General features: G+C 42.4%; 2 protein-coding genes across 5 annotated transcripts in view; both read left to right on the top strand.

The window, feature by feature from the left end:
* Window positions 1–290: 290 nt before the first annotated feature.
* LOC133163026 (transmembrane protein 250) lies at window positions 291–3707 on the top strand. The gene is given in 3 exon segments (XM_061292539.1): window positions 291–352; window positions 1140–1593; window positions 1595–3707. Coding segments are annotated over 2 exon segments (420 nt in total). The 5' UTR covers window positions 291–352; window positions 1140–1248; the 3' UTR covers window positions 1670–3707.
* Window positions 3708–4123: 416 nt separating this feature from the next.
* Window positions 4124–27917, top strand: part of LOC133163024 (nucleus accumbens-associated protein 2) — a 31165-nt gene continuing 7371 nt past the window's right edge. The window contains exons 1-6 of one of the 4 annotated variants that reach the window (XM_061292536.1): window positions 4124–4672; window positions 24553–24721; window positions 24921–25682; window positions 26379–26555; window positions 27499–27604; window positions 27779–27876. In XM_061292536.1, coding sequence (XP_061148520.1) covers window positions 24610–24721; window positions 24921–25682; window positions 26379–26555; window positions 27499–27604; window positions 27779–27876 — 1255 coding nt within the window. In that variant the 5' untranslated portion in view covers window positions 4124–4672; window positions 24553–24609. Of the gene's footprint in view, window positions 4673–6071; window positions 6387–22633; window positions 23172–23246; window positions 23413–24552; window positions 24722–24920; window positions 25683–26378; window positions 26556–27498; window positions 27605–27778; window positions 27877–27917 lie in introns of those variants that run through there. The other 3 variants (XM_061292535.1, XM_061292537.1, XM_061292538.1) reach the window with 3 other exon arrangements.

The raw sequence follows: 27917 nt of genomic DNA, 5'->3' as shown, positions 1-27917 counted from the left end.
AGGGCCTAAGAGTCTTTATTATGAGAAACTCACAATTGGAGTAATGGCGCCCTCTAGTGTGTTTCTCTTGCTTACTCCATGTCAAGGTAGATGTAATAGATGATGATCACAACACAGTTTGTTCTTCTAATTTTGCACTTGCCCTTAAATCCCCAACAGCAAAATGATCAATCTGGTTTATTTATGGAAGTTATGCGCATTTGTTTGTCTGTCTGTCTCTCCGTCCGTTTGTAATACTGGCCCTTTAAATGCGCAGTGCCGTCAACGCGTTTGTCGAGCCACATTTTGCGACATCGGGTGATTTCTGGCAGTTTTATCTCCGCCAGCAACAGCATCATCTGGCTTGTAGCATGTAAGTATGCTCGATATGTAAGTAAGTATGCTATAACTATGCTCAATGGATAGAATGAAAGGACTGAAAATGACATTATTATTCTGCAAAATGGTTAAATGGCAATTAAGGCACTGCTTTCCACAAACATTAGAACAGGCTAGCATTTTGCTAACACAAGTGTCATACGCAATTGCTCTCCAAGTGGAGATGAGCTATTGTCTGACTTACCGCCACTAAGTAGTAAAGTCGTAATTACGGTAAATGCTTGTGAGGAATACACGACTTGTGCACAAATACGAAATGAGTAATTTAGTAATTTGTTAGTGGTAGCTTCTTGCAAGCTGAGCTACGGTGAGTTTTGTTAGAAGCGGGATTGTGTTTGCTAAGTGACACTTGACTCACAGTATTCATGATACCAAACCACAGATGATAGATCCTCAAGTTTATTTTGGGTGACCCCAAAATTATAATTATTGTTCACAACGCTGTTAATTTTTTGGGGCACAAATCGCAGCACACTGGTATTTGTCAATTTTTTCAATTGTGACATATTAGTGACATAGAAGGTCTCACTCACTAACGCATTTTCATAAATAAAGGCACACCAAACTGTTTCTGTACAAACAATTAAAATAAACATCAAATTTAATTCATGAAAGCCCTAATAGTAATATAATATGTAATATAGTAGTATTATCATGACTGCCTAACACATTTTTTTGACTGTCAGATTTTTTTGCAGGAAATCACCCTTGAATACAATGCAGATGTTGCAAAAACACTAATGTGGTTCTTGTGTTTTTAGTCTGTGGAATCCGCTTAAAAGAAGACCATCAGCCACCACATGATGCAATTAGCAGCAGCTAGCACGACGGACTACACGTCGTCCAACCGGGGGCTCCTGTAGCCCACCCATGCCTGTGATCCCCATCCCTCGGCGGGTGCGCAGCTTTCATGGCCCCCACACCACCTGCATGCACTCAGCGTGCGGCCCGGCGCACACCACCAAGCTGGTGCGCAGCAAGTACAACAACTTTGAGCTTTACGTGCGCTCGCGCTGCATCTACAGCTTCCTGCGCTTCCTGCTCTACTTTGGCTGCAGCCTGCTCACCTCTCTCCTGTGGGTGGCGCTGTCGGCGCTATTCCTCGCGCAGTATATAGGCGTGCGCGTCCTCCTGCGCCTGCAATACAAGCTGTCCGTCATCCTCTTCCTGCTTGGCCATCGGCGCTTGGACTTTGCCGCCGTCAACGACCTGATTTATTTACAGCATGCAGATCACCATGTTCATGGTGGGCGGGCTGGGATGGTGCTTCATGGTGTTTGTGGACATGTAGCTGGGATCAAGGTGAGGTAGCAAAAAGTTGCAAGAGACCAGAAATTTAACGATGAGGTTCTTTTGGAAATAGCTGTGAATTTTCAGCATCACAAAGCTCTGTGATTTTCATGTGTTGAGTGTTAAAATGTACCGATTTTGTGACGTTATCGTGTTTGTGGTTTCATGTTTCGGGGATTTTTATATAAGAGTTCCTTTGGGGTTTTTTTAATTGTACGGTAGGCTGCTCCAATGCTACGGCCCGTATGTAGGCAATAGATTTTAAGTTGTCCACTCATGCGCCCATTGAATGTCAAGCGATTTTATGTGCATTAAAATTATTCTACTACTGGAATAATTACTTCCAAGTGTCAGACATTTGTGTATTACCGCGGATGTGAGAATCCAGAGCGTCAAAAATGTTTTGGTGATGACCAGAGCTCTTACAGCGGTATAGAATCTGCCTATTTCAAATTCAAATCCATGCAAATGAAGCTGGTGCGCTGTCATTTGCCGCAGTGCTGGTAAAACATCACTAGGTGTCAGTGTCGGTCTTTCAACAGAGTAAGTTTTATTTTGCAAGTTCACTTTCAAATGGAACTCTTGTTTACTCCGTACGACTGTTTAAATGTGACTAAACATTGCGTAAAATGGATGGCAACCAAATTTAAGTAATTATATCCTTTGTTGTGAATACATTTTATAACATTGTTTACTCCCATGCTTATGTAGTTAAAGATAATTAGATGCCTACTGCAATATGCGTGTATGTATATATGTGTATGTGTCTATATTTTGCATGTATCTGGTCACATGCTCAGACGATCGTAAAGCATGTGGTTGATGTGTCATCCATCATGTGACGCCATGAGAGCAATTAGCCAAAGGCACAGAAAGCAGCCACCTTATATGTCTTTAAAATGATCATTTACAGGCAGTACAGTGCAGAAATTTGAAATAAGAAATTATGTTGAAGCATGGAAAATTATGACACCCAGAATGTTGCCAAATCCATTTTAAAGGTCACACTGATCACCTCAGTGCAAAGGTTCTGACCTAGGTTGAACTTTACTCTCAATTCTATCAGCACCTACATATATCATGCACTAAATTCAGCTTCTAACGTGTCCTCTTATTCAATGTTAAACAACAAAGCTACTGTGGGTCAGTGGCATTTGCACAGTTATGTACATATGACAGTCTCCTTCTTTATTCTGTGTTTAATAAATGTTCCAATGACGGATGGGGGAAAAAAAGCGGTCTGGTGAATGGGTCCACTGTGCATCTGTGTCATAAGAGAGACTTCAAATGGAGATGCGCTTGCGGCTGGACCGTTCCGTCCACTGCCCTTCGCATGTCACCGTTATGATGCAAAAATTTGCCATGAAGACGGTGTGAAAGAAGCTTCTCATGCACACACACTCACACACATTCACACACACACTTGACAACCAAGGTTCTTGCCAAGCATAACAATGGCAATGGCTGCATCCCAATCACCTTATATAGCCTTCAAGGTAGGTGCCTTTTAAAGGTAAAGTCAGCTAATAAAAATTCTTTGAAATGTTTAATGTCTATATTTGGTATCAAAACAAGGACAGAATGATGTTTATTCAAACCAATCTCCATTTAAACTAAAAATAAGATCAGCAAAGCTCAGCATACTTACAGTGTGACATTTGCAAGTTCACATTTATTTGACTTATTTTGGTGTCTGTGTTGAAGTTGAAGATTTTTATTCAGACAAAAGTTGTGCTTTGGTGCCATTTTACATCATCTTGACAGAGGGCGTGTCAGATTTTTGCGTTCTGTGGCAGGGCTCAGTTCCTTTTACCATTGCACATTTTATTTTGTGGCTACCTATTATTGACTGTCATTGCATTTTACCTCAACTAGAATTGACAAGTTTGATTCCTAAGTGTTTTGGCTACTGTGGAGAAGAGCAGCTCAATGTTCATATTGTTTTCATTATTAAGCTTTATGCCGTCTGTACTAGCTGTAGACTGTACATGAACTCAGAAGCTGATGATCATGAAGTCATGGCATGTGTTTTCATTTCTTCTTTTTCCCAAAAACAGAAGCTGGCCTCTCAGAAGGCCGTGTCATACATTTCACTTTTTTTTTTTTTGTCATTTCCCCACTTGCACAGGAAAGCTACATAAAAAGTTGCTTAATATAGCCCGCTGGTTTATGAAAGTTTGAAAATGAAATGTATATCAATAAATCATAAGCCAATAATAAAAAATCAACAAATTATAATAAACGATTGCTCATTCCATCATACAATTTGGAGAGAGAGAAAGAGAAACTTTTGCTCCTGGCTGCAGTGAGCCATATCACCACCAGCAGGCGCTGCCGGTTTTGCCAAGAGGAAAAACAAAATAAAGACGCATGCGCATTAACTCGTCCGTAGCTGTCATCTGAGGACACGTGAGGTGACTACACATGTTCACGTTGTTCTCGCGCACAAGGAACCCCTGTGCAGTGTCATTACTTCGCCTTTTCACGAAAGCACCACGACACACTTGGCCCAACAAAGGCCGCTTTTGCTATATTCTAGGTTGAGAAGTGAAGTCAAATGATGTGAAGGGGGGAGGGGGTGGTTCACCGGCTTCTTGTAAAGCTCCGGAGTGCACCGAGTTCATGTGTCCGTAAAAGGCGGATCGACGAAGACACCTCTCCCGTCGCGTTAGCAAGCTTCCGCATACACCATACCCTCCTTAACCAACTCTCCACAAACAAGATGTCTGCGTCTTTAATGCGAAGCGCCGTTTGTCAAACGGGCCATGATGTCAGGCTGCCCCGTCAACTGCTTGCGTGAGCTGAGTTCCACTTCCTGCGCAGGCATCGGGCACTCGGAAGGCGAGCGTGGCCGAGGGAGGTGCGCGACGGACGGCCACGAAGGAGCCACAAGAGCCGATAGAAAGGACGGAAGCAAGAACTGGCGGGAGCTGCGTTTTTCCCACCTAACTTCATTGGTCGTCGCTGCCGACTGACAGTCCATGGACTAGCCACATTTATTCGGGTAAATATATATTTGAATATATATATTGTGTATACATATAGATTGCTTTGCGTCTGTGACGCATTGGCTCTGTGTGTCTCATTTGAATGTGCTGACATGACACTGCGGTGCTGCGTTCGAGTTTCAAAAGTCATCTCAAAATGGTTGCCCCTAGTTTTATTAATTTGTTCAAATGTTGGCATACTTTTAGCCGTCGGTGACTACCAGTGGGGAAAGTGCCTTTTTAAAACAAAAATTAAAAATCCAAAGTTGCGTCACAGTGAAGTCAAAACAAAACCCAAATCTCCACCCACACTGAAGCGTGGGAGTCCTGCAATGCACAGACTGTCTTTTTTCCCCTTTTCTCCCACTGCAGTGAACACATCATCTCTTTGAATGGCTGCTTTTTGTGTGCCACTGTAACTGTAGAAGTGCATTTGGGGTGAGAAGGATTTAAATGTCATTTTTGTGCGTGTGGCTGTTCCCCTTCCTTGAACCCTGAGGTCACAATCGTTCCACCTTCACTTCTTTATGGAGATTTTTTTTTATACATATTATACACATTATACATTTTTTATCAGAATATCAAACTGCGTGTGTGGATTCTCAGTCCTTTCCTCAGCAATACTCATTTAGAGTTTTTTTCCCCAACCTGCTCATCCTTGTCAGTCAGACTAATGTGAAGTGGTGCGATTTTTCCAGGTCTATGTGGTTTTGTACACATTACTCTTTACATTTCATTTTAGCCTTTAAGACTGCCAGAAAGTAAAGCGCAGCCAAAAATAATAGATCAGACGTCTGCCAAGGCCAAACAGAATCTTAAAGTGCATCAGCAGCCCCTTTTGGAATGTTCCCTTAAGTCCACCGTGGAATTAATGGAAAATATTGAAGGAAAATAGTATAATTCTATGATATTAGCAACTTAATGCAGGTCTGCGCAATATTTTGGGGTAATACAAAGAATAAATCATCTGATGTTCTTGGGCAATTGGAAAATCTGAAGGCTTGTGCGAATTCATAACAAAACACCCGCTGTTGTATGAGATCATTTACAATCTATCAAGCCATCCATTTTCTACGCTGCTTATCTTGTTAAGGGTCTTGCCAGATCTGGTGATGCCAACGTCTTAAGTGTCTGTCTTAGCGCCACAATGTAACACAGGAAAAGGTACAAAAAAGCCAAAGAAAAAACAAGAATGTATAACCTTGAGGTCTGTGTTTACTGAATGTGTGACATCACGATTTAATTTTGTTCTACGGTTAACACTGATGCAGTATCTGTAGTCCCTGCAAATTTGCGACTCATAGTTTATTTGATTACCGTATTTTCCGGACTATAAGTCGCATTTTTTTTTTTTTCATAGTTTGGCCGGGTGCGACTTATACTCAGGAGCGACTTATATGTGAAATTATTACTTGATCATTAACACATTACTTACTTACTAGTATATCACTTCACATGTTATTTTCACACTAAACCACATGAGGGCGCTCTGGTCCTGTGGAATAATTGGAACTGCAACTCACGATGAGTCTAACGTCAGCAACGTACAAGAGGAAGCGTCGCATCTACTTCCTGAGTCAGTGGAGTTGTTTATACGTGACAGAGGACGAAGATTTCAATGGATTTAATGATTTGGAGTGACTCGGCCGGTTCGATAAATTTGCTGAAATTGAATGTTATTGAGAACGCAAGAAAAACACTGCGGTATGCTAAAGTGGAAAGATTGCATGGGTAAGATTCACAAAGCTTTTTAACAATTTAAGTTGCCGCAGGAATTTTGAGTTGCGATACCTGTTTTTTGTATTTTCACTTGGGAGATGACATGAAACGTTATGTAAGTCAGACACAGAGTCGACTTTTATGTTTATGATTAGCACACACAAGCACATACACGTGAATAAGTTCATGTGCTTTCTTGTCTCCTTTCTCACTAAACCTTTCCTTGCCTTGGCGCTACTCCAGAGGGTCGTGACAGCACTCGGCAGCTGTATTTGTGTGCATGCGTGTGCGTGTGCTAGCGTGCTAGCTATGTCCCGGGATGCCCTTCCTCCATAGGCCTTGTACTATACAGCATTCCATGAGGGGGCCCAGGGAGAGGAGGAGGGTGGAAAAGTGTGTGTGTGTGTGTGCGTGTGTGTGCGTGCGTGTGTGTGCGTGTGTGCGCGTGTGTGCGTGCATGCGTGTGAGTGTGTCAAGCAGAGAGAACGGCAGCACTTTTCAATCCCATTTGAGGCTTGAAAGCACTGGTGAGAAGCACAGGGAAAAAAAAAAATGCATTGGTCTGCTCGGCAACACACAAAAACAGTCCCTTAATTTTTAAGATATATATTTTTTTTTTACAGCTTTTTCCTTATTTGCATGACACTTTTTAAACCAAATTCACAGTGCATTAAATGCACCTCCATTTTTTTGGGTTTTATTTTTAGTTTCATGTCAGATCATATCTCGCGCAACCTGCTGTGCAATTATTGTTACAATTGTTGTTTTTGTAAATAATGGCAATGACAAAATACTTTATTGACACTCCTTTTTTCCACGACTACATGACGGTGATGAGCTCAATATAGCTTTTTGATGACAACATCATGACAAGACGTGTATGAGTTTTCATTACAGAGACCAGACTGGACAGAAGTGTTAGTGGGTGTTCTGTCAGAAGTACCACATTGTCTTTTATCCTGGCGTTTAAAGCAGGGAATATGGAGGATGACATTTAAAAAAAAAAAGAAATCAACAAAAATAAAATAGGCTGGTTTTCATTGTTGTAATTTGTCTGTGTCCCCTGTAATTGTCTGGCAACCATTTCAGGGTGTACCCCGCCTTAAGACAGCTGGGACAGGCTCCATCACCCCCGCGACCTTCGCGAGGATGAGCATTTCGGAAGATGATTCCAATTATGAATTTTCTTTTCTTTCAAATTTACATCGTCTTAGAAAACGTTGTTTGCCACCATCTAGTGGTCAAGATTAGAATAGACCGACACCAGCAATAGACAAGATTTAGTGTTATTAAATGTACGAAACCAGAACTTGCGACGGAGAGGTATTTTACTGTGTATCCATTTTGGCAGCACATTTTTTCATTAACTTAATGTGGCCCTTCTTGATTTACGTGTATGTTGACGCGCCAACCATTCCCCCCTTGTTGAGCCACAACGCTGACTCACCGTGGATGGCATGCGATGCGCGGCAGAGGGCATACGTCACATTCTCATACAATGCTTTTCTATTTCCTTGCCATGTGTGTTTTTGTGTGTGTGCATGCGTGTGTTCCGACTTGTCGCTGGCTGTGAGTCAAACTGCAGTCTTCCCACTTGTCTTTGTTTTCAGTCAGCGATACAGAGCACATCGTAGCTATGAATCTTCTGCGTGAAAATGTTTCCACTGCATACATCTATTCTTTCCTGCAACCCAGGAGGTTTCTGGAACAATGGCATCTCATTAGATTGCGCAAGTGTACCCAATGAAGCCACCCGAGAGTCTTTTTCATTAGGTTGTTGTTGCTGTCTGTGCGGCGGGGAACAATGCTAATGATTTAAGAAGGAAATTATGTTAAAGTACTTTAAATATATTGCTTTGCTATTTGCTGATCTAGGTTGCATGTTTTTAGAATGTTGGAAGGAATTATGCTCAGAAGCCCATCGCAATGGGATAAGACGCAAACTCCCAACAGAAAGGCTGAAGCCGAGCCTCGGACCCTGACCCTCAGAACTCCGAGATGTGTTATCCAGACTCAGTAGAGGCCTGGCTTAAGTGCTTTAGACAAGGCCAACACCGCAAACCAGGCTTTGACACCTTTATTTTAAAAAGTTGTGACTATAAGATACATTTCTCATGATAGCATTGTTTTGACCTCACTAACTGTGCTCAGAGCCTTTCTAGGTGTTTTATAAGATCATCAAGTAATTTCACACATTCGCCAGGATAATAAAGTTGCTTTTGATTTTCACTCATCAGACACACTAGTCTCCAATTGGCTCTGTGTCTTTGTTTTGTGCATTTTGGAAAAACAGGCTCAGCAAAACACTATTAGGCCTCTTGAAAAGTTATCTCGTTTGACTTTTCATGGTGGGCTCCTCTTAAAAGGATTCCAAGATGGCAGACAATGAACAGTAAACACAATGTTATATGCAACCCCCTTTTTTTTTTTTTTTTTTTTTTTTTTTTATATAAAGAAAATGTTGGATAATTCTCCTTACAGTTAAATGTCGTGTGGCGAGAAACTCCGGACAAATGCATTTGCTCAATGCGTGTGCTTTTGCGTGTATGTGTGGGTCAGCTCTCTGCTAAGTGATATGTTTGGCCATTGGCGTGATGCCGAGCTAGTGCGATCACATGGCATGAAATGTCGTGCCTGCGTTTGTGTTGTGCGTTCGTGTGATGCCGCATGTCCGTGCGTTTGCGGCTGGCTGGGGGAATGAAAGGATGGGGAGGAAAATAAAACAACAGGAGGAGTGGAGGAAGAGTGCAGTGTGGTGTGGTGAGTGCACGCGCGCATGGGGCTGATTGTTACGAGTATTTTCAGCCTGAATAGGCAGCATGTAGCATGCGTTTAGTCCAAAACAAGTCATGAGATTGTCCTCAAAACGGGATGGAAAATTGGATTTTGCCACTTAATGACACTTGAAAGTCCAACAAATGTGCCTTTTAATTTGAAGCGCATTAAAAAAAGAAATCATCAATTTTCTATCGTCTAATTTTGTTGTCTTGTGACCCCCGACTGAATCTTCAGGAATTTGTCATGCCATGCATGTTATACAAAAATTGTCTTATCTAAATGTTTATGCAACGCTGCTGCGAGCAATAACATATTTTGGATAAATAACTCAAATTTGTTGATACATATTGATTTTGAATTAAGTTTTGAGTACTAGTTTGAAATCACATTGCCCCCCCCACCCACCCACCTCTCGATGTGATTGCACACGTTATCCATACTATCAATGCTATCTCTATACATCAAAGATTCATGTTCTATCAGTAACTTAAGATCTAGCGACCTCTCGTCATCTATCTTGTCTATGTATTGTCTCGCCAGCCCCAGCGGCGCACAGTCTGACTCGGCACATCTTTTCAGCTGCAGTGAGACGACACGCCAAGTAAGACCTATCATTTGGTGCGAGATGCCCTCAGATGCGTACAAAGGCAAGGAAATAAAAAAAAAAAAGAAAATTCCCAAGTCTCCAAGACATCAAATAAGCAAGTATTGGCTTTGCGTGAATGACATATTTTCTCGCAGCCCACCTCCATTTTGTGGCCTCTTGTGCTGCGCACTGTGCATAATTAAATTGCTGATAACTTCAAGCCTCACTCAAGGCTTGCGCTGGTAAACAGAGCCTGCAAATTAGCGAGGAAAGTAATAAGCGCGGGAGGCTAATTGACAAAGACGCTGCCTATATACGGTATGTGCTTCTACTTGGTAGCCCCGCAGAGTGTCTGGAAATCTAAAGGCAGATTGTCATCATTCCTACAGCCTACTATGATTGAGTCGAGAAAGTCTCGAGATGGGCGACTTCTTCCTTTCACGTTAAATAAATAAATAGACCAATTGTAACAAAACTCAACCAGTGCAGTTAGGCACTCGAAAACATCCGAGTGTGCTAGATCGGAGTCGATAGTTACGTTTTAGCCATATTTGCGTTGTCGGAGCCTGGCTTCCTGTTTTGTATTGTATGTCGCTAACTCAAGACTCTTTTGGAGCACTCAAACCCCGTGATTTTGTATTTATGCTCAAGTTCTTAAGGGCCCAGTCATAATTCGTAGCAGTTATTTGAGTTAATGGAAGCCTCAGGACACTTGAGCATAGAATGTGGGTTGAATTTTTTTTCCCCCTTCTTTTCTTCCTTGTTTGAGATGAAAGATTTTTTATTGTATGATTGTGAATACTCAACAGGCCATGTCTGAAGATATCACTTTCTCAAGGTCTTCCTGTCCTGTCCATGCTAATCTTATTTCCATGCGTCCTTTTGATCTGCAAAGACAGACTGTTTTTTTCATTTTTATTTTCCTACTTTTCCTAGAAACTCCTGAAAGTCCTTTTTGTAAGTGTAGCAAGGTAAGTGTACGTCGATTCCGATCTCGGTTTCTTCCTTGGTCCATGCGTCAATCACCTTGCCCAACCGTTCACAACTGCCGTTTTTGCATAATCTCTTCAAGGTGCATGCAAACCACTTGGACCAAGAGACAAGCTTGCAAACTGCCAAAATATACCCATGATTTACCATGACATCTTTTTATAAAAGATGGTTCTAAACCAAGCTTGTCAGAATTTTCTGCAGTACTGAGGTGTCTGTCAACTCTACGGCCGGACGGTAGGTTTGTGTGACTTTTAGACTGTAAAACATTCACATAACTCAGCAGAAGGTATGCTTGCGAGGGGGAGGTAGCGGTGTTCACCATGTTAAGAAAGTGGCCTATTTTGACTGCTTGATTAAGTCTGACCGGCACAAACAAGCAGTGTTTACCCAGGTCATTTGGGGCTCTTTGCCATGCACGCAGGTTATCCAAGGTGACGTGTCATTTGAGCACATGTACACCAGGCTTAGTTCACAGTAATGTGTGTGCGTGTGTGCAAGTGGGCGGACGCTAAGGGTGCTCTGAAAATAAGTATGCATATCTTAACACTCAAAATCATTGTGTGTTTTTAAGCGTCATGAGACTGCAACGGGCTGTGATTATTATTTTTTCTTCTTTAAACCAATCAGAAGTGAGGACTGTACATGTCCGTGTGACGTGCGGGTGACACACTAGACCAGGCATGTCAAACTTAGTTTGGCTCTGGGGCCGGATCCAGAGTTTCTTTTCTCAGGTGGGCCGGATCAGTAAAATAATGTCAACTCCAACTATTTAGCTTTGTTTTTCAGTACTATGCTTTATCATTCAGCCTACATTTGTAGCCTACCCTACATATTATAATCACGGATGACAAGGGATCTTTTCTAGGCATAACACATTTATTCACAAACAATGGAGAAAAAAAATGATTTTCATGTTTGGCATTGAATGTGTTAACAACTGGTTTATTTTAACAGTTGAGTGAATGCAGTTTTACACCTGAACCAACTCACCACACTAAACAAACTCAAGTGGGAGCTATGAAAAAAAATGTTTTGCCTTAATTGTCATACTGCTTTGAAATAATAATAAATAAAATTACAAAATAAAGGTTTTAGCAGTGCATGGGCAATAAGATTAGACTACATCAGCTCAAACTACTAGGCTGGGCCTACTGAAGCTGAGAATATACTGCACAATATTAATTGTCTTTAATATGAAACCAGATTAATCTTATTTTTAATGATCTGTATTCATGCGTGCAAACAAATGTCGTGTCATCACACTTTTTTCTCTCTCTCACTGCACTCCTGCAGTCTACTTGCTGCTGCTGGCTCCTGAAACTTGGCATTTTTTGCTTTTACAAGTGGGTCGATATCAGGTGTCAAATCCTGAGTAGCAGCAGATTTAACAATGCCATTCAAGTGTTCATTTGTTAACTTTGAGCGCTGCTTTGTTTTATTTTTGTTCATCACGGAGAACACCTGTTCACAAAGATAAGTAGTCTCAAACATGGAGAGAACCTTTGCAGCCATGGCTGTTAATTTGGGGTAACCTGGCACAAGATACTGATAAAACGTATCCAATCCCACGGACCCAAATGTATCCTTCATAGCGGAATCGCACTGCAAGTCAATAAGCTCGAGCTGAATGTCAGCTGGCACACCAGAAGGCTTCACTGTAAATGGCGAGCGAAAAAAGCCGAACTTGTTCTCAAGTTCACTGAAAACCTGAAACCTCCGCTCAAACTCTCGCAGCAAATCTGTTATGTTGTCTTTATATTTATCCAAATCGGGACGATCCGGTGCCTTCGGACGCACAGCTGTGAGACATGAGAAGTGCGTGGTGCCACCGCTGGATAGCTGCGTCTCCCACAGTGACAGTTTCATCTTGAACGCACTTATGCTGTCGTAATATTGAGTGACTACTCTGTTACGGCCCTGCAATGTAGTGTTAAGTGTATTCAAGTATTGCGTAATATCAACCATGAAGGCAAGATCCTGCACCCATTCCTTGCATTAAAGTTCCTTTACTGGGCGTCCTTTCTTCTCCATAAACTGTCCAATTTTGCCTCGTAGCTCAAAGAAGCGCTTGAGTACTACACCTCTGCTTAACCAGCGAATGTTTATTTCCTGGTACTAACTCGTGTCAGTGCCGCATGGTGGACGTGAGCTCTTTTACACATCTACTGCCCTCTAGCGGCCGGAGGGAGCATTTGAGTTGTATTTATTTTAAAGAATCATAACTTTTGATAGAAATGAGCTAGTGACTCGCTTCTTTTTTTGACATACTCAGAAATTTATGACGGGCCGGATCAAATCATCCAACGGGCCGGGTCCGGCCCGCGGGCCGTATGTTTGACATGCCTGCACTAGACAGTAGGGCACTGATGCTGAAAGTGGTGTCCTCAGTTGGTGTACTCTGGTGGCCGCTGACATGTCACGCATATGTGTCAGATCTGAAACGGCACCATGATGTCAGGATTAGCTCTGCTGAGCAAAAAAAGATTTAAACCGTTTTAATAAAGTGCAAATAAGGCTATTTTGAAACGATGGCCAAGCGCATGATTTTCCATTCTTGCTTGAATTGTGCAAATAATTGTGGTTTGACATGCGAGGCTTGCGGGACTTCACCTTCAGACACCCACAGAGCAAAACTCAAAAGCAAGAGTTTGGCGGGTTAAAAAAAAAAAATACAAGCAAATACGTTCATATGCAATGCGCATGTGATAGCACAGCAACAGTCACGCAATAAATCTGTTACACCACCATCCGCTCATAGCCGCCTTGTGACATCGCCTGTGTCCAAAACATAACACAGGGCTGTACGTTTTTTTCCACTGGCCTTAGGGTCTTAATTTCATGCAGGCATGAGCCAGCAGATGATGGATTTGATGGGCTGAACTAATAAAAATGCCAGACTTCGAACATTTTTCTGCCTGTGAAAGGACGATGAAGAAATTGGTCGTTTGAGGACAACGCGACTGTAGAATTGCCAACCTGCTTCACTTGAGCAAAATACTTTTACGTCACATACTTTGGGGCCATTCTTTGGCTAGCTAGCTTCTTTAGAGTTTGAAGCTGTTTTGTTGACTAAAATTAGCATGGTGCGTTTTGGAGAAAAAAATGTGAGATTAATTTCACATTTTTTGCTGGTAGGAAATCTTGATAGCAATATTTTGGTGCGTTGTACAAAATTTTGAGTAAAAACAAAAACAGGCATTTTTACAAAAACATCCTTTTTTTTCCGAGAAAGAAGCTCAAAATCCCACTTTTTTAATCACCCTAAAACATTTTGACAAAGTCATAATTTGACATAGCTTTTTAAGAACAAAGTGACCCACGTTATTTAAAAAAAAAAAAAAAATCCTAAATCAAACTATTTATTAGGATGGAGTAAAGGCTTGCTATTTGACAGGAACCAACAGATGTCAAAAGTTTACTAAAAAAAATAACAACAGTAGTGTTGAAAGTACTGATGTTAACGTCAAGCATGAGGGAGAAGTGAGTGCCCCCCCCCCAAAGCTGATCTTATTTTCTTGGGTGGGTATCGAGGGTTGTTTTGCTGTTGTGTGACTCCACTTTTCTCGGGAAGATGTTCTTGATAGTCACGGTATCTCAAATGTGCTAGGGCGGAGATTGTTTGTTTTTAATTTTTAATTTTACTCTTGATGATTGGCTACACTTGTTTTGCTCGATTATTCAGTTTAGTTGGTCATTACCAATGAAAAAAGTCCAAAAGTTATGCACGTTGGCAAGCTATCATTGCTGGTCGACTGTGTGAGGCATGACCTTGATTTTTAAGACAGCGGCGGCCTGCAGAGTGTCACTGTCTGTCGCACGCTTTGCGACAATTCAATTAGATTTCACAAGACGTCTCCATCTTTTGACGCGGGCCATGTATTTCTTCCGAACATAATTCGATTTTCGCAGAGCATGAGATGCTGAGAGAAAATGCTGCCAATCGGCGTGAAATGGGAAGCTGACCAGTTCTGATTTGTGATTTTTAGAAGAGACAAAGCACGGGTTGGACTTAAGATCATATTTTGTTCAGTACAAGAAATATTGAGTTTCCGATGGAAGTGACGCACGAGAAGTTGAGGTCGTGAACGGTGTGCGTTGAACTCTAATGCAATAAAACGCTGTCACACGACCCAGAGAAGGCACACTCAGTTTGCAGCCTTACTTACTGTTTTGCTTCATAAGTGTGTTTCATACAAATATTTACCACAGGCAACACGGTGAAAAAGTGGTTAGCACATAAGCTTCAATATTTCTCTGTCGAGTTTGCATATTCTCCCTGCGCTTGTGTCAACAAAAGCACTTTTTGTTTCATTGCGGTCTTGTTTTTCCTCCGTAGCTTCAAAGTAATTGACAATTAATTCAACACAGTCGGAATAATTATTCAACGATCACTAATCAATTATTGCCATCTGTCGTTACGATCCTAGTTGCTTTTCACTCAGTTTTAATGAATTTCCTAATTTGTTGTTGTTTGATTCATTATGTATAGTTTTAAGCAAGTCATTATGATCTCTAGTAGAGTAGTTTCAATTGCAAAAAAACTTCAGTATGTGCTGAATACACGTTTCTTGGTTGTGCCTCAGTTTTTAGCCAGTGTGCATTTGTTTGTTCATCTGTTAGCTGGCTGATTTGTGTCACTTTGTGTGTGTGTGTGTGTGTGTGTTAGTGTGTAAGAGCTGGATATGACCCAAGAAAAAAACTGCCTGGTGTTTTTTTTTTTTTTGGTGATGATAATTGATATTGTCACGCAGAAACTTATTATGTTGGGCTCCCTGCAAGTTTGTTGCCACTAGATAACGAATGTTGTTGTTTTCTGCTGATTCAGTGGCGTGTCAGCACATTTCATGTGATGTCGTCCGTTACCCAAAGAACACCGCCATTTTCTTTTTTGCATGATGTCTAAAATTTTTTCCAGACTTCAAGTCAGCCAGTGTTCAAAGCGTTAATTCTGCACAAATTTTTGCTAGCATATTGATTCCATATGATTTTCCATGGAAGAGAAATGCGATAAAAGAAAAAGTCTAGTACAGGGGTCACCAACTTTCTGTATTGTATTGGAAAATGTGTGACCGGGCTGTACAATTATGTGCAATACATCACTAAATATTAGTTAAAACATAACGACCATGTAGCCCGAATGCTAATGAGTAGCATCAAAGTGACCTTAAAGTGTTTTGCTTCATTTATTTGAGAGGTACAATGATTAGTAGACACCAAATGACTAAATAAATCCAAAACTATTTTTGATAATCAATATATTGTTTAGAGACCTAGTTTAATTTGAAATTGTCCCAAGCCTCGAAACTTCTTTGACAGTAAATACTCTGCCATTTCTGCCATCTTCCATAAAAGGAAAGGGATACTTGTTGAATCAAAATATTTGTGAACATCTGATTTTAGTTTGAAAAAAAATTAAGCAAGTTTACGTCCATTATTTGTTTCCTGATTAGATTAGTTTTTTTTATTTTTAAGCATATTCCTATGTAAATAGCATGTACTGGAAAGCTAAGAAGGACATAATAAGGACTCAATTGTTTTGAAGGGCGAGTAGCTTTAGTTTTTCGTAAACACAGATTTCATACAGTTTTTTTTGTTTTGTTTTTGTTTTTAATGTATTCAAATTCCAAGAGGTCAACACTGCGTAACAAAATATGAAGGGCAAGCAGCTTTACTCCTTCGTAAATAAATAGATTTCATACTGTTTTTGGAAATGGCTTTTTTAAAACTTATTGAAATTCCAAGAAGCTGGACGTCAACACTGCGTAACTAAATGTGTTGCATTTCTATCGAAATGAATTATGATATATAAGCCACGTGGCTTCCCTGCCTGATAGGCTTTCCAGTGTATGAAATAAAAGCTTTTCATTGGAGTGAATGAAGATTGTTTCCAAAGCATATCCATGTATCTTCCCTGCAGGCTTCTCTTTGGCAGCTTCACCTTTCTTTGTCACCCTCACCCTCCTCCCCTTGTGTCTAATTGTCTTCTCCCCGCAACTGTGATTTTGCAACTTCATACTTGTTCTGTTTGCGTTTGACACACACACACACACACACACACACACACACACACACACACACGCACGCACACACGCACATTATCGCTCCTCACTCCTTTCGTTCGTGTATTTTCTCTCGCGGCTGTTCAGTTAATTTTTCTATCTCTTGAGCTTGGGACTACAAATGCCATCCATAGATTTAGAATGGAGATGCTTTATCTGTTTGCGTGCTTCTTGAGGCATTCGATGCGGCTGCTCCTGCTGCTGCTGTTTGTTTGTTTATTTGTTTGTTTACCTCCCACAGCCACTTGGAGTCCATTTGCCTTTGCCTCAAGGGATCACGCACACACACAAAGATGCTCGCGCAAAGACAACATGCATTGGCCCGTCTCAGGTTTCATTATGGCAGTCATGCTGTTTGGACCGGGAATCAGGGGTGGTAGAATTGGGCCCATTGTAATTTTTACAAGTCCTAACTGGGCCATATAAAATTTGTAAAAAAGTAAGATTTAACGAGGCAACAGAGTAGACCTAGTGGTTAGCACATCTGCCTCACAGTTGAGGTCCCGGGTTCAAGTCTCAGCTTTGGCCTTCTTGTGTGAAGTTTGAACGTACTCCCCGTGCTCGTGTGGGTTTTCTAATTTATTGTCTGCCCAGCAATTGGCTGGTGACTAGTTCAGTGTGTACCATGCCTCTCAACCAAAGTCAGCTGGGATTGGTTTCAACTCGCCCGGTCGTGACCCTGATGAGGACAAACGCTATAGAAAATGAATGGATCACTATTACTATATTGTGAGAGTAAGACATTAGTAGCAGTAGTTTGCCTGATGCAGACAAAAAATACTAGGTCACCAAAAACAGTTGCCATTTGGCAGCAATAACTGCCTTGACGCTTTACTACAGTTTGTACTGCTACAAAATGGCCTCAAAGTTAGCTTGTACCAACGCGGATAATTCTCGTTTGTTGACGTGTTTTGGGTGTAGTTTTATAGGTGCGTTCTTGAAAATTCCTGAAAAAAAATGGGTGGAAGTGGAAAATAAAACGAAAATGCACAGTTGTTCGTATCGGATTGTATGGGTGAACCAGACTTAAGTTTCTACCAACTGTCTTGAAAGTGACCTGATGAAGGCATCTTGTTCCCAGATGGCGCAAACTTTTTTTCCCCCCTTTTTTTTCAGTTTCTTTGGTTCTGTGTGGCTTCAACAGCCAAAGCCGATTACCGCGTGAGCGCCGAGAAGGGACCAAAACCAGAACGCTTTTGTTTACAGCCACTTTAATATTTACGATTGCATTTAACGGATGATAAAAGTTTAACGTTAAGCATCATATAACTCAGCTGCTTTGTAAACATTACACTCCATTTTTCAACCTGGAATTCACCCCCATCTTCTCCTCCCCACCCACGTTCCTTCTCACATTAGTGTTGCGTTTTGAGTGGAAAGATACCAGACACAAATGGACCCACTACGGATCATTTATTTTCTGTCTGTCTGTTACATAACTGCGTGAATCATGGAGGATTTTGTTTTTGTATTTTTGTATAAAGACAAAAATGATGATTCTTGACCCTTGGCGTACGCAGACAACTTCACCCAGTAAGGTCTATCTATCCTCACTGTAAGTGATGTTGCATTATAAGCAGTGATAAGCAACCTCTCTCTCTCTCTCTCGCTCTCAACATCCCATAATGATACTCAGACATGCAGACAGCCGCTTGGTCCCCATTGGTAGAACTGTTGCCAGGGAGCGTTGCCGTCTCAACGTGGATAGAATCTGTTGTCTGGTACACTTTAGACATGAGAACAACTGCAGGATCTGAATATTTATAACATGGCCATTGTTCACATTGGCATTGTATGGATGGAGAAATAAACAGCAGGCATTCTGACTTTTAAACAGCGTTTAACTACAAACATCTCAACTTCATCTGTGTCAGCACTTTTCTACAACTGCACTGCATCAGACCAAAATAATTTAATATTTTGGGCAGACAGTTTAGCTGTAAGGTGCAACCACAATAATAAACTCTGTGTTACGGTAATATAGGTTTGTCAGTCAAAATTGAGGATTTTTCTTTTTTCCAGTACTGGATTCAGATGCGTTCTCGAAAGTAGATTAATTCATCGTCAAAAACTCATGCGCGATTTATTATTTGTGTCGTAATGCACCTGAAGCAAAATAAAACCTCCATTTTTAGTTAAGTTGGGATGTTGTGTAAAATGTAATCAAAAATATCTACGGTCAATCTAATGGCTGCGAGGTCACGTCCTGAAAGTAAAAACCGTGCCATAGTTTGGCTTTCGCGACAGGTGCCTTATTTATGACTGACCCACCACCGTATGATTCTACAAAATACCGCATTTTCTGTCATTCTGGTAGTACTCCACTACTAACCTAGATTAGAGTAGACTAGTACACGTTCAGATTTATGTGCAAATCCAGGTTATGTAGCCGCCATAGGAATAGAACTTGTGAGAACCACTTCCATCTACATGTTTTATATTCCAGTGCAGTCTTTTTGGTAGTTATTAAAGATCAGAATGGACTGTATGTGTGTGTGTGCGTATGCGTCGTGTGTGTATGCCGTCTGGTCAATTGTCTCCGTCTTGATTTTATTTAAATATGTCTGGACCTGCTGCCAGAGAGAATGCCACCGTGCGTAGGTATGAAATCCTTAATAAAAAATCTGCCAAAAGAAGGGGGGGGGGGACATCGACGCCGTGACTCAAGATGGCGAGACAACCGAATTGGGGGGAAAAAAAAAACTCTGGGAAAAGTTTGAGGTGCAATCGCAGGGCGGGAAAATGAGGACACGAAAGAAGGCGGGGGGGCTTTTTTATTTTTCATCAGGCATGTGCAGAATTTATATTTAATGCCAATGGGAGGGGAGTTTAATGTTGGCGCATGCATACGTGCCCCGCTATTCACTCCCTGCATATATTACAGTGAATCTGCGGCTGTGTGTGCTTTTGTGTGAACACTCTCGGCCCGTTCTGTCTGCCTGACTCAACATATTCTACATCCCTCCCCTCCATTAACTACCCCCCCAACACACACATCCGCCTTCTTTTCTCCTCTCTCTCACTTGGCTGGCACGAACATGCATGTCTGTAGACTCAATAGCGCGCCAACTTCACTGCAATGCAGCCCTCTGTGCATTAATTGGCAGCGAGACAGCGGCTACGTGCTATGCAGGCGAGGAGGGGGAGAGTGAAGAGAGGGAGGTGGCGGGGTGGGTAACATGAGGACAATCGTCACGGTAACTGATGGATGGATGAGCAGGTTCACGACGACACACACGGCAACAAACAAGAGTGTGCATTCCTCAGTGTGTACAGGGAGATGACGTGACTGTGTCTATAAAAGAACACAGCGAGGGAGGAGGGGAGTGTGTGTATATCTCTGCGTGTGTCTGTGTGTGTGTGTCGTATATGTCCGATTGTATTAGCGGATTTGCGTCTCCTGCCTTTTGTGCCTGCTCGCTCATGTGAGCCTATATGTGCAGTGCAGATATCACGGTGCCAGGCACAAGCTCCTAAAAGCTGCAGTCAGTACTGCTGCTTTTGTGTGTGTGAGAACTATTTTTTTTCCATTATTATTATTATTATTATTCCTACCACAGCTGAGATAAAGCTGAGCACAAGTTTCTCAGTAAACACAATGCAGTCTATCCGAATGGAAACGTAGTAGTTTGTTTCCTTGACAGTCTGTTAGAGGGTCAAACTGGCCACCAGCAACCCTTTATTGGCTTTTTTAAGTAACATTCGAACATTCATATCTGGTGCAAGCCAGTTAAAATCGAAATGTAAAACCAATAGAACACTCAGTCTTAGGAATTGGTAAATTAATCTGTTGCAAGGTCAAGCTATGGCTATCAGTAAGCTTGCAGGATTAGTTTGAAGTAACATTTTAACATTATTTACTGGCACCTGTTACAAAAAAGAATTAAAATGCCCAACCCTTTGACTCTCTAGTAATAGTTTTTAATTGTATTATGCTGCACCACAGTGCGGATGATTTGCCACTTGAAAGACTTGGAACGTAATTCTTGTAACTTTTTTATAATTGTTCTTTTTTGTTAGACTACGACGTCAGAAGCAGAAGTTTGGCCAGGTGAGGTAGTGGTTTTAACATTTGACTCACAGTCCAGAGGTCCTGGGTTTCAATCGTGGCTCCACCCCCCTCCCCTTTCTGTGTTTACTCCAGCATTCCAAAAACTGCATGTTAGAAGGTTAATGGAAGACTCGAAATGGTCGTGTGACAGTATATGTGCTTTGCGATCGACTGCTGACCTTTCAATACCTTTAGCAGGCATCGGGTGTGGAAAATAAGGTGTTAAAAATGCAGTCTGAAAGACAGATGTTTGTAATATTCTTGCTTTGCCCTTTGCGACAAACCTTCAGAGAAATGCGGCGACTCAAGCATCATCCAATGATGCATAAACATAATCATGTCACAATTTGGGCATAAATCCAAGCTACGTGTGGCTCCCTGACAGTGTTTTCTTTCCGTGTAGGTGGTTCGCTGGAAAGGTCTGCATGATTCACCGTAAAGCACACAACACTTATTCAAGTTAACTTAAAAAAAAAAAAAAAAAAACATTGTCCTCCACCATACTCCAAACAACTTTGCCGCCATGCATTTCGGCTACATTCGACATGAAAAAGAAAAACAATTGTTGTATACCAAGCAAGAAGTGGCCCCTTTTTTTTCCCCCTTTTCCTCTGACGTGCATGTAGAGCAGAGATTTCAGCAGTTTACATCATTGGATGTCCAGACGATTAGTCTTGCCTCACAAAGATATATTTCCTTTTATTTGAGTCATCTTTCCCTTTGTCTCCCGGTTTGTAAGCCTACTGTGGTCAACATTAACACAGGTACAGCCTCAAGATACAGCACTAGAATGATTCTTGTTGCTAACATTAAAAAAAAAACTATTGTGTCGACAGTTGCTATAGCATGATCGGACAGTAAACATTTCATATTGTTGACAGGGAACAATCAGAATTGCATCAACAATAGCTTTGCAGTGATGCAGTGCTAAGGTTTTTTTTGTAAACAGAAAATATTTGCGTCAACAGTAGCTTATACTACAATACCACCCAAAAACTTCCATGTTGTTGACAAAACATGTGATAACTATTTATTTATTTATTTTTTTATTTTTTTATTTTTTTATTTATTTATTTGTCTTGCTCAACGCTTTGTCATTGTTGGCACAAAAACAAGTGTTATCGTGTTGACAGTAGTTAAAACCGTGAAAGTTGATCTCATTGCTAAAAAAAAAAAAAGGTCATAGTGTCGAAAATAGCTTATACCATGATAACTTGCTCCAACTTTTCCTAATATCAAAAAAGCAATAACAACATGAAATCTACATGAAAAGTCTGTGAATCTTACTGCCGCCTAGTGGCCAATGTGTGCACGCCATGAAGAGCAGCACAATGCCCACTGAATTATCATCATGCACAAATGGTTGAGGTCTTAATCTGCATTTGATTGATTATTTTTAGGCTATGAATCTTTTGAGTTATGAGTACGGTCGTGGAATGAATAAGTCATGGGACCACGCTTCCACGTTATGACACGACAAGAGTGCTCCGTTTTTTTCACTGGACAGGAAAGAACTGTGTCTATATCTACGTCACGGTAACTTATAGCCCTCTTATGTGAGCAGTCATGTGAACGATCCCATGCGGATCGACGCCGCCTCGTCCAGGGGGGCGAGCGGCGCAACTTGCCTCAACCTAATTGTCTTTCTCTGCTCGTACTGTCCTCATATGACTTTCTCAGTCTGTCTCGGCGACCCCCCCCCCTTCTACTCCACCCTCTCCCCCTTCCTCCCCACCCCTTCCATCTCCACGCTCTCTCCAGCTCTGCCCACTTTCTGACTCCGTCTGTAACTGTAGCCTGTGTTTTTTTTTTTCCCCTCTCCCTCCCACTCCCTGCGACGTATAGATACTGCATTGATCCGACACACACACACACGCACACAAGTGAGCCTCCCACTCCTTTCATCATTGATTTACACTGCTTTCTCTCGCTCTATCTATCACACATTTCTCTCTCTGTCTCTTTCTTCACCGGCACTTGTTGAATCTGAGCCTGCGGAGAAGGACGGAGAGATGGGAGAGCGGCGGAGAGCTCATGACAGGCAGGCAGGGGGAGTCTTTACAGCACACAATGGAATACCGACAAAAGACGAATAGGAGACGGGAAAGTCAGTCCAGTCCAGTCATGTCGCAGAGCAAAAAAAAAGAATCCTGTCATTTTGAGGGGGATTCAATAGGAGTGACACTTTAAGAGTGCACGGTAAACTCCGCTTTTGGGACCTCACACCGGCAACCAGTCAGTCCATCGACGCTTTGTCTGCACCTCGACTGCAAAGACTGTCTGAGCACGTTTCTCTGCATTAGTGCACGGTTATGTGCCGCTTTCCCCAGGTGAGTGAGTGCTTACGTGCAAGAATCCACACATTTTCCTATTCAGCTTGCGCTGTGTGACACACCGTGTGTGTTTAGGCGTGCATACTTTTATGTAAGTAAGGCAAAGTGCGCGCGCGTGGTTGGGCGCGCGTGCGTGCGCATGAAGTGAGAAAAAGAGGGAGTACGTGAGAGGCGGTGACATTTTTTTCACTTTGTATTCCTGGAAACTGCTCTGCACCATTGCTCAATGATGAAACTGGTATGTGGTATATATATATTTATCCGTAGTGTGTGGTGGGGCATGGTTGGGATTCAAAGTTCATGTCGGGGAAGACGGAACGTGCATGGGGAAAGGGCCACACAATTTATAATAATAATTAAAAATAAGTAAATTAATATGAGATTGATGCTGCAGAAGTCGAGCACAGCAATGTAGAGGGGAAAAAACTGTCAAGTTCAAACCGTGGTCATGGTTAACAACAATGTTGCGCAAGACCTCATTGTGTCTGACAATAAATATTGTGGAAATAAGGTCCATTTTTGGAAGAAATTGCCTCGAGTCGTATAACAGCAAAGATCCTAACTATTATAAAATGTAATTTAAAAAAACGGTGGTGTCGGGAGGCAGTCAGTTCATTTAAAACTTTGGAGTTCAAACTGTGGCAATGCAAATCTCACTAGATGTAATAAAGGAACAGTGAAAATGTAAATTTATATAAAGTTATATAAGTCTTCAAAGCATTGGTCATGCTTGACAACAAAGCCCTTATCTCATAATACATATTAAAGTAGAAATATCAAAACCGTGGTCAATTATCATACACAGTAACAAAGACCTTTGCATATCTTTTAAGACATAATAGCAGTGGAATATGGATGATTTGGGGAGAAGAGCTTTTTCCATTAAAGCAGTGCTTTGGCAGCAGTGTTGGGTGTTTTGTAAAGGGTGAAAAAAAAAAAGCCAATAGGTGAGTTTTCAGGTAAAAAAATATTTGTGGCAAAATACAAATTAGCCGGACTGTAACAATTGTTGTTTTGCTATTTTAATATGGCAAAAGTGAACCTGGAACAGATGGTTTTTCAATTCTGAAAGTGGTAAATTTCCCATACATGTATGTTCATGTTGCTGTGCAGTCCGGCCGGCCAAGAAGGGCCGTGCATGAAATGAGGCCATGTTGCCTCGGAGTTGCAGTGTCGTATACACTAACGCGTTTGACATTGGCCTCGTATACACACAGCTCGGCTCTGTTTATATTTAGTTGACTGACTTCAGCCGTCCTTTTGTCGTCGGCGGCCCCGCCTCTCGACCAGACCCGTTTGCATAGCCATCTCTTTTTCACAGCGCTCTTCCTGCCAGGTCGATTGCAGCGCTCCTTATGTTTATTTTGCTTGTTTACAGATTCCTCCTCTCACTGGCACGTTCTGCGGTCCATAGCTGAAGTCTCCTGGTCCAAATATGTCGCAGCTCCTCCACGTGGAGATCCCAAACTTCGGAGCCACGGTGCTAGGCTCCCTGAATGAGCAGCGTTTGTTGGGACACTACTGCGATGTCTCCATCCTGGTCAAAGGTGCAGAAGTGGGAAAAGTCAATGGGAACAATCTTTACAATTTAAAATAGTTTGTTGTTTTGCATTTGTGAAGTATGAGTTAGGCAAAAGTATCCATCCAGGGGTCGGCCATTTTGCCACTTGTTGTTGACTAAAAATGACAGTTTCAAATTTTCATTAAATCAGCCGTCCTGATGGGCGTTTCTTTTCGTGATTCCAGGTCAGGCATTCAAAGCCCACCGGGCAGTGCTGGCCGCCAGCAGCCTATACTTTCGTGACCTCTTCAGCACGTCGACCAAGACCCAGTTCGAGTTGCCCTCCTCAGTTACGCCGGCATGCTTTGAGCAGATCCTCTCATTCTGTTATACGGGTAAGCTGACCATGGCGGCAAGTGAGCAGCTGGTGGTCATGTACACAGCGGGCTACCTGCAGATCCAGCACATCGTGGAGCGCGGCATGGACCTGATGTTCAAGGCCAACTCGCCGCACTGCGATTCACAGACGGCCGGCAACTTGGAGGAGACGGGCTCGGAGCCACAGAGTCCGTGCAACGGCAGCGGCCTGGCTGTGGCCGCTCTCCTTGCGAACACTGGCTGGTCCCCGTCCCTCCTTATGCCGCCGCGCAAGATTAAGCTAGAGAGTGGCGAGCCCACACCCCTCACCATCGCAACCACCCAAGGCAAAATCTCCTCCTCTGAGTTGGGCAGCCGTCTAGCAAGGGCCAGTTCGCTCTTTTACACCACCGCGGGAGGGACCACCATTCCGGGCGTGCCCCCTTACCACCTTCTGGGGGTTGGGGGAGGCGTGGCCGGGGGCGGAGCCACAGGCGAGCGTTCAAGTCCCGGTGAATCCAGTTTGCCCACCACCGATAGTCCCACGTCGTACCAGAACGAGGATGAGGAGTTTGAGGAAGAGCCCTTTGACGGAATGGTGGAGGACAGCTTCAGTCACCTGTATGCACGTCCAGGCAACCCCTATGGCAGTGAGTAATGTAATGTTAGCTCCTGTAGAGTTTGTTAATTGTGTTGAATTTTGACACTTGTTAGAATTGTATTACCCTCAACCTGGCGCTTCCTTAAAGTTCCTTGGTAGCCACTATTAGCAGACTTTAATCCACAGTTAGCTACCTTAAAACCACCTGGCTGCCTTTAAAATCCCGTTAGCTTTGTGATAACCAACATTAGCAAGGTTTAAGCTTCCCTTAACTACTGTTAACGGCATGGAATCTTGAAACTGACCTGTTAGTGTTACATTATCTCTGATCAATTTGCCTGGTTGCCACACTTTGCTGTCCAGCTGTTTTGTATACACTGTTTGTTGCGTTTCAACCCCAGTCAGCCTCACAGTATGTCCTGGAGACGCAGCTCGTGCGTCATCCTTCAGTGAATAATAAGACATATTCATTAGTATACAGTCTGTGTGGGCTTGGCTAAGTGCAGTATTTTTTTCTCCCATTGACTTTGGCCCGTGCCTGATGGAGGAAATTCATTTGACGTCTAGCCAAATTTCAAAGTACAACTCGGCATGACTTGCAGAAAGATTGGAGGTCGATGTCACCGCAAATGTTTTTGGGGGAGCGCTGTATTTGCTGCTCGTTTGGACGTGTTTTCATTTGCGTTATTTAACCTTTTTTTATATCGTGTGCCGCAACTTCAACTCACCTGACACTCTTCCTCAGTGCCGGACAAGACCGAGATGACGGGCGTGCCGCTGGCTTTGGAGAACCGCAACTGCGTGCTAATTCGACGGGACCTGGTGGCACTACCCGCTAGCCTCATCAGCCAGATTGGCTACCGATGTCACCCTAAACTCTACACAGAGGGAGACCCCGGGGAGAAGCTGGAACTGGTTGCCGGTAGGCACTGTGGCACACGCATGCATGATGACCTCATGGCAGCTAGTTTTTTTTTTTAGTCGCTCGTGTGAGAAGCAATTGTAAGTGGTCTGAATGTTTACTCACTGCTCCTCCTTGCGAAAGAGAACTCAAATGCGTGTTATAACGAATCCCACTTGCCATATAGCAGTCATACGTGACTGGATTCAGTAGCCACTCATATTGCAGCAAGGCGTAATCTGCCTGGATGCAGTACCCAATCAGTATTTTACAGTGGGGGCGTGTCCTGCCTAGAATTCGAGTGTGATTCATGATAAAGTGTCAATGCCGTCTTAGATTGAGAGTTGGATTTAGTCTCCTGACTATAGTTAGTGGCTAGAGGAAGAAGATAAAATTAAGTCGACATCATCACTCAGGGCTTCTTCAAAGGGTTGACCTGTCACAGAATATTGGAACTGAAGTCATTTGATCACTAGTCAATCTAGTCAGGTAGTCAATACTGGCTGAGGGGTGAATCCTATGAAGACATCTCGGAACAAAAGTCCACCTTTTCAAAATCGAGTAAAAGGTCAGCGGGAGAAGAGTCTGACCCACTTTGAATTGTGAAGCCGGTACGGGGAATAATACTTATTAGAACTAGAAATGCTCTAAGCTATTTGTTCCGTCCCAATTAAAAGCCTCATGTAAGCATGCCCGTGAAGAATTTTCCACGTGGCTTGTCCAGAAATGGAGCGTTTCGTTTTGACTGACATTTTTTCCTTTGTAACAAAAAGTAGTGAATTAATTTGTCTTTTATTGTCAATGAAGTGGGACAAACATCAATAGCTTGTGGCAAGTGCCAAAATCAGCTAGCAAATAACTAGCACTTGACACAAAACCATTAAAGGAAAACATAACGCTTGGTTAAAGAATATTTATTTTCTAATTTGACTTTTTTTTTTCCTCTCTCTCTCTCACAATCCAGGTACACAGGTGTTCATGACTCGAGGTCAGCTGATGAACTGTCATCTTTGCGCCGGAATCAAACACAAGGTCTTGCTGCGGCGTCTGTTGGCGACATTCTTTGATCGGTAAGACTCCTTTGTGGGCATTTCTTTTGTGTCTTGTAAAAGTCACACACACACACGCACACAAACTACTTTCACACTCCATCTGTGTCCACTTTCTGCAATGCTGTTTGTTAAGACTTTCTGTTACTGTGCGTTTGACAACTGCCCCGTTGTGGCCACTGTGGTGCATTACAGAAACACACTAGCAAACAGCTGTGGGACTGGTATCCGCTCCTCCACCAGTGACCCCAGCAGGAAACCCCTGGACAGCAGGGTCCTCAACGCTGTCAAACGTGAGTCTTTGCTACAAAAATATACCCCAAACAATTGTGTT

The sequence above is a fragment of the Syngnathus typhle genome, linkage group LG12, assembly GCF_033458585.1.
Source record: "Syngnathus typhle isolate RoL2023-S1 ecotype Sweden linkage group LG12, RoL_Styp_1.0, whole genome shotgun sequence".
NCBI lineage: Eukaryota > Metazoa > Chordata > Actinopteri > Syngnathiformes > Syngnathidae > Syngnathus > Syngnathus typhle.
This window is presented reverse-complemented; position numbering and strand designations above follow the sequence as displayed.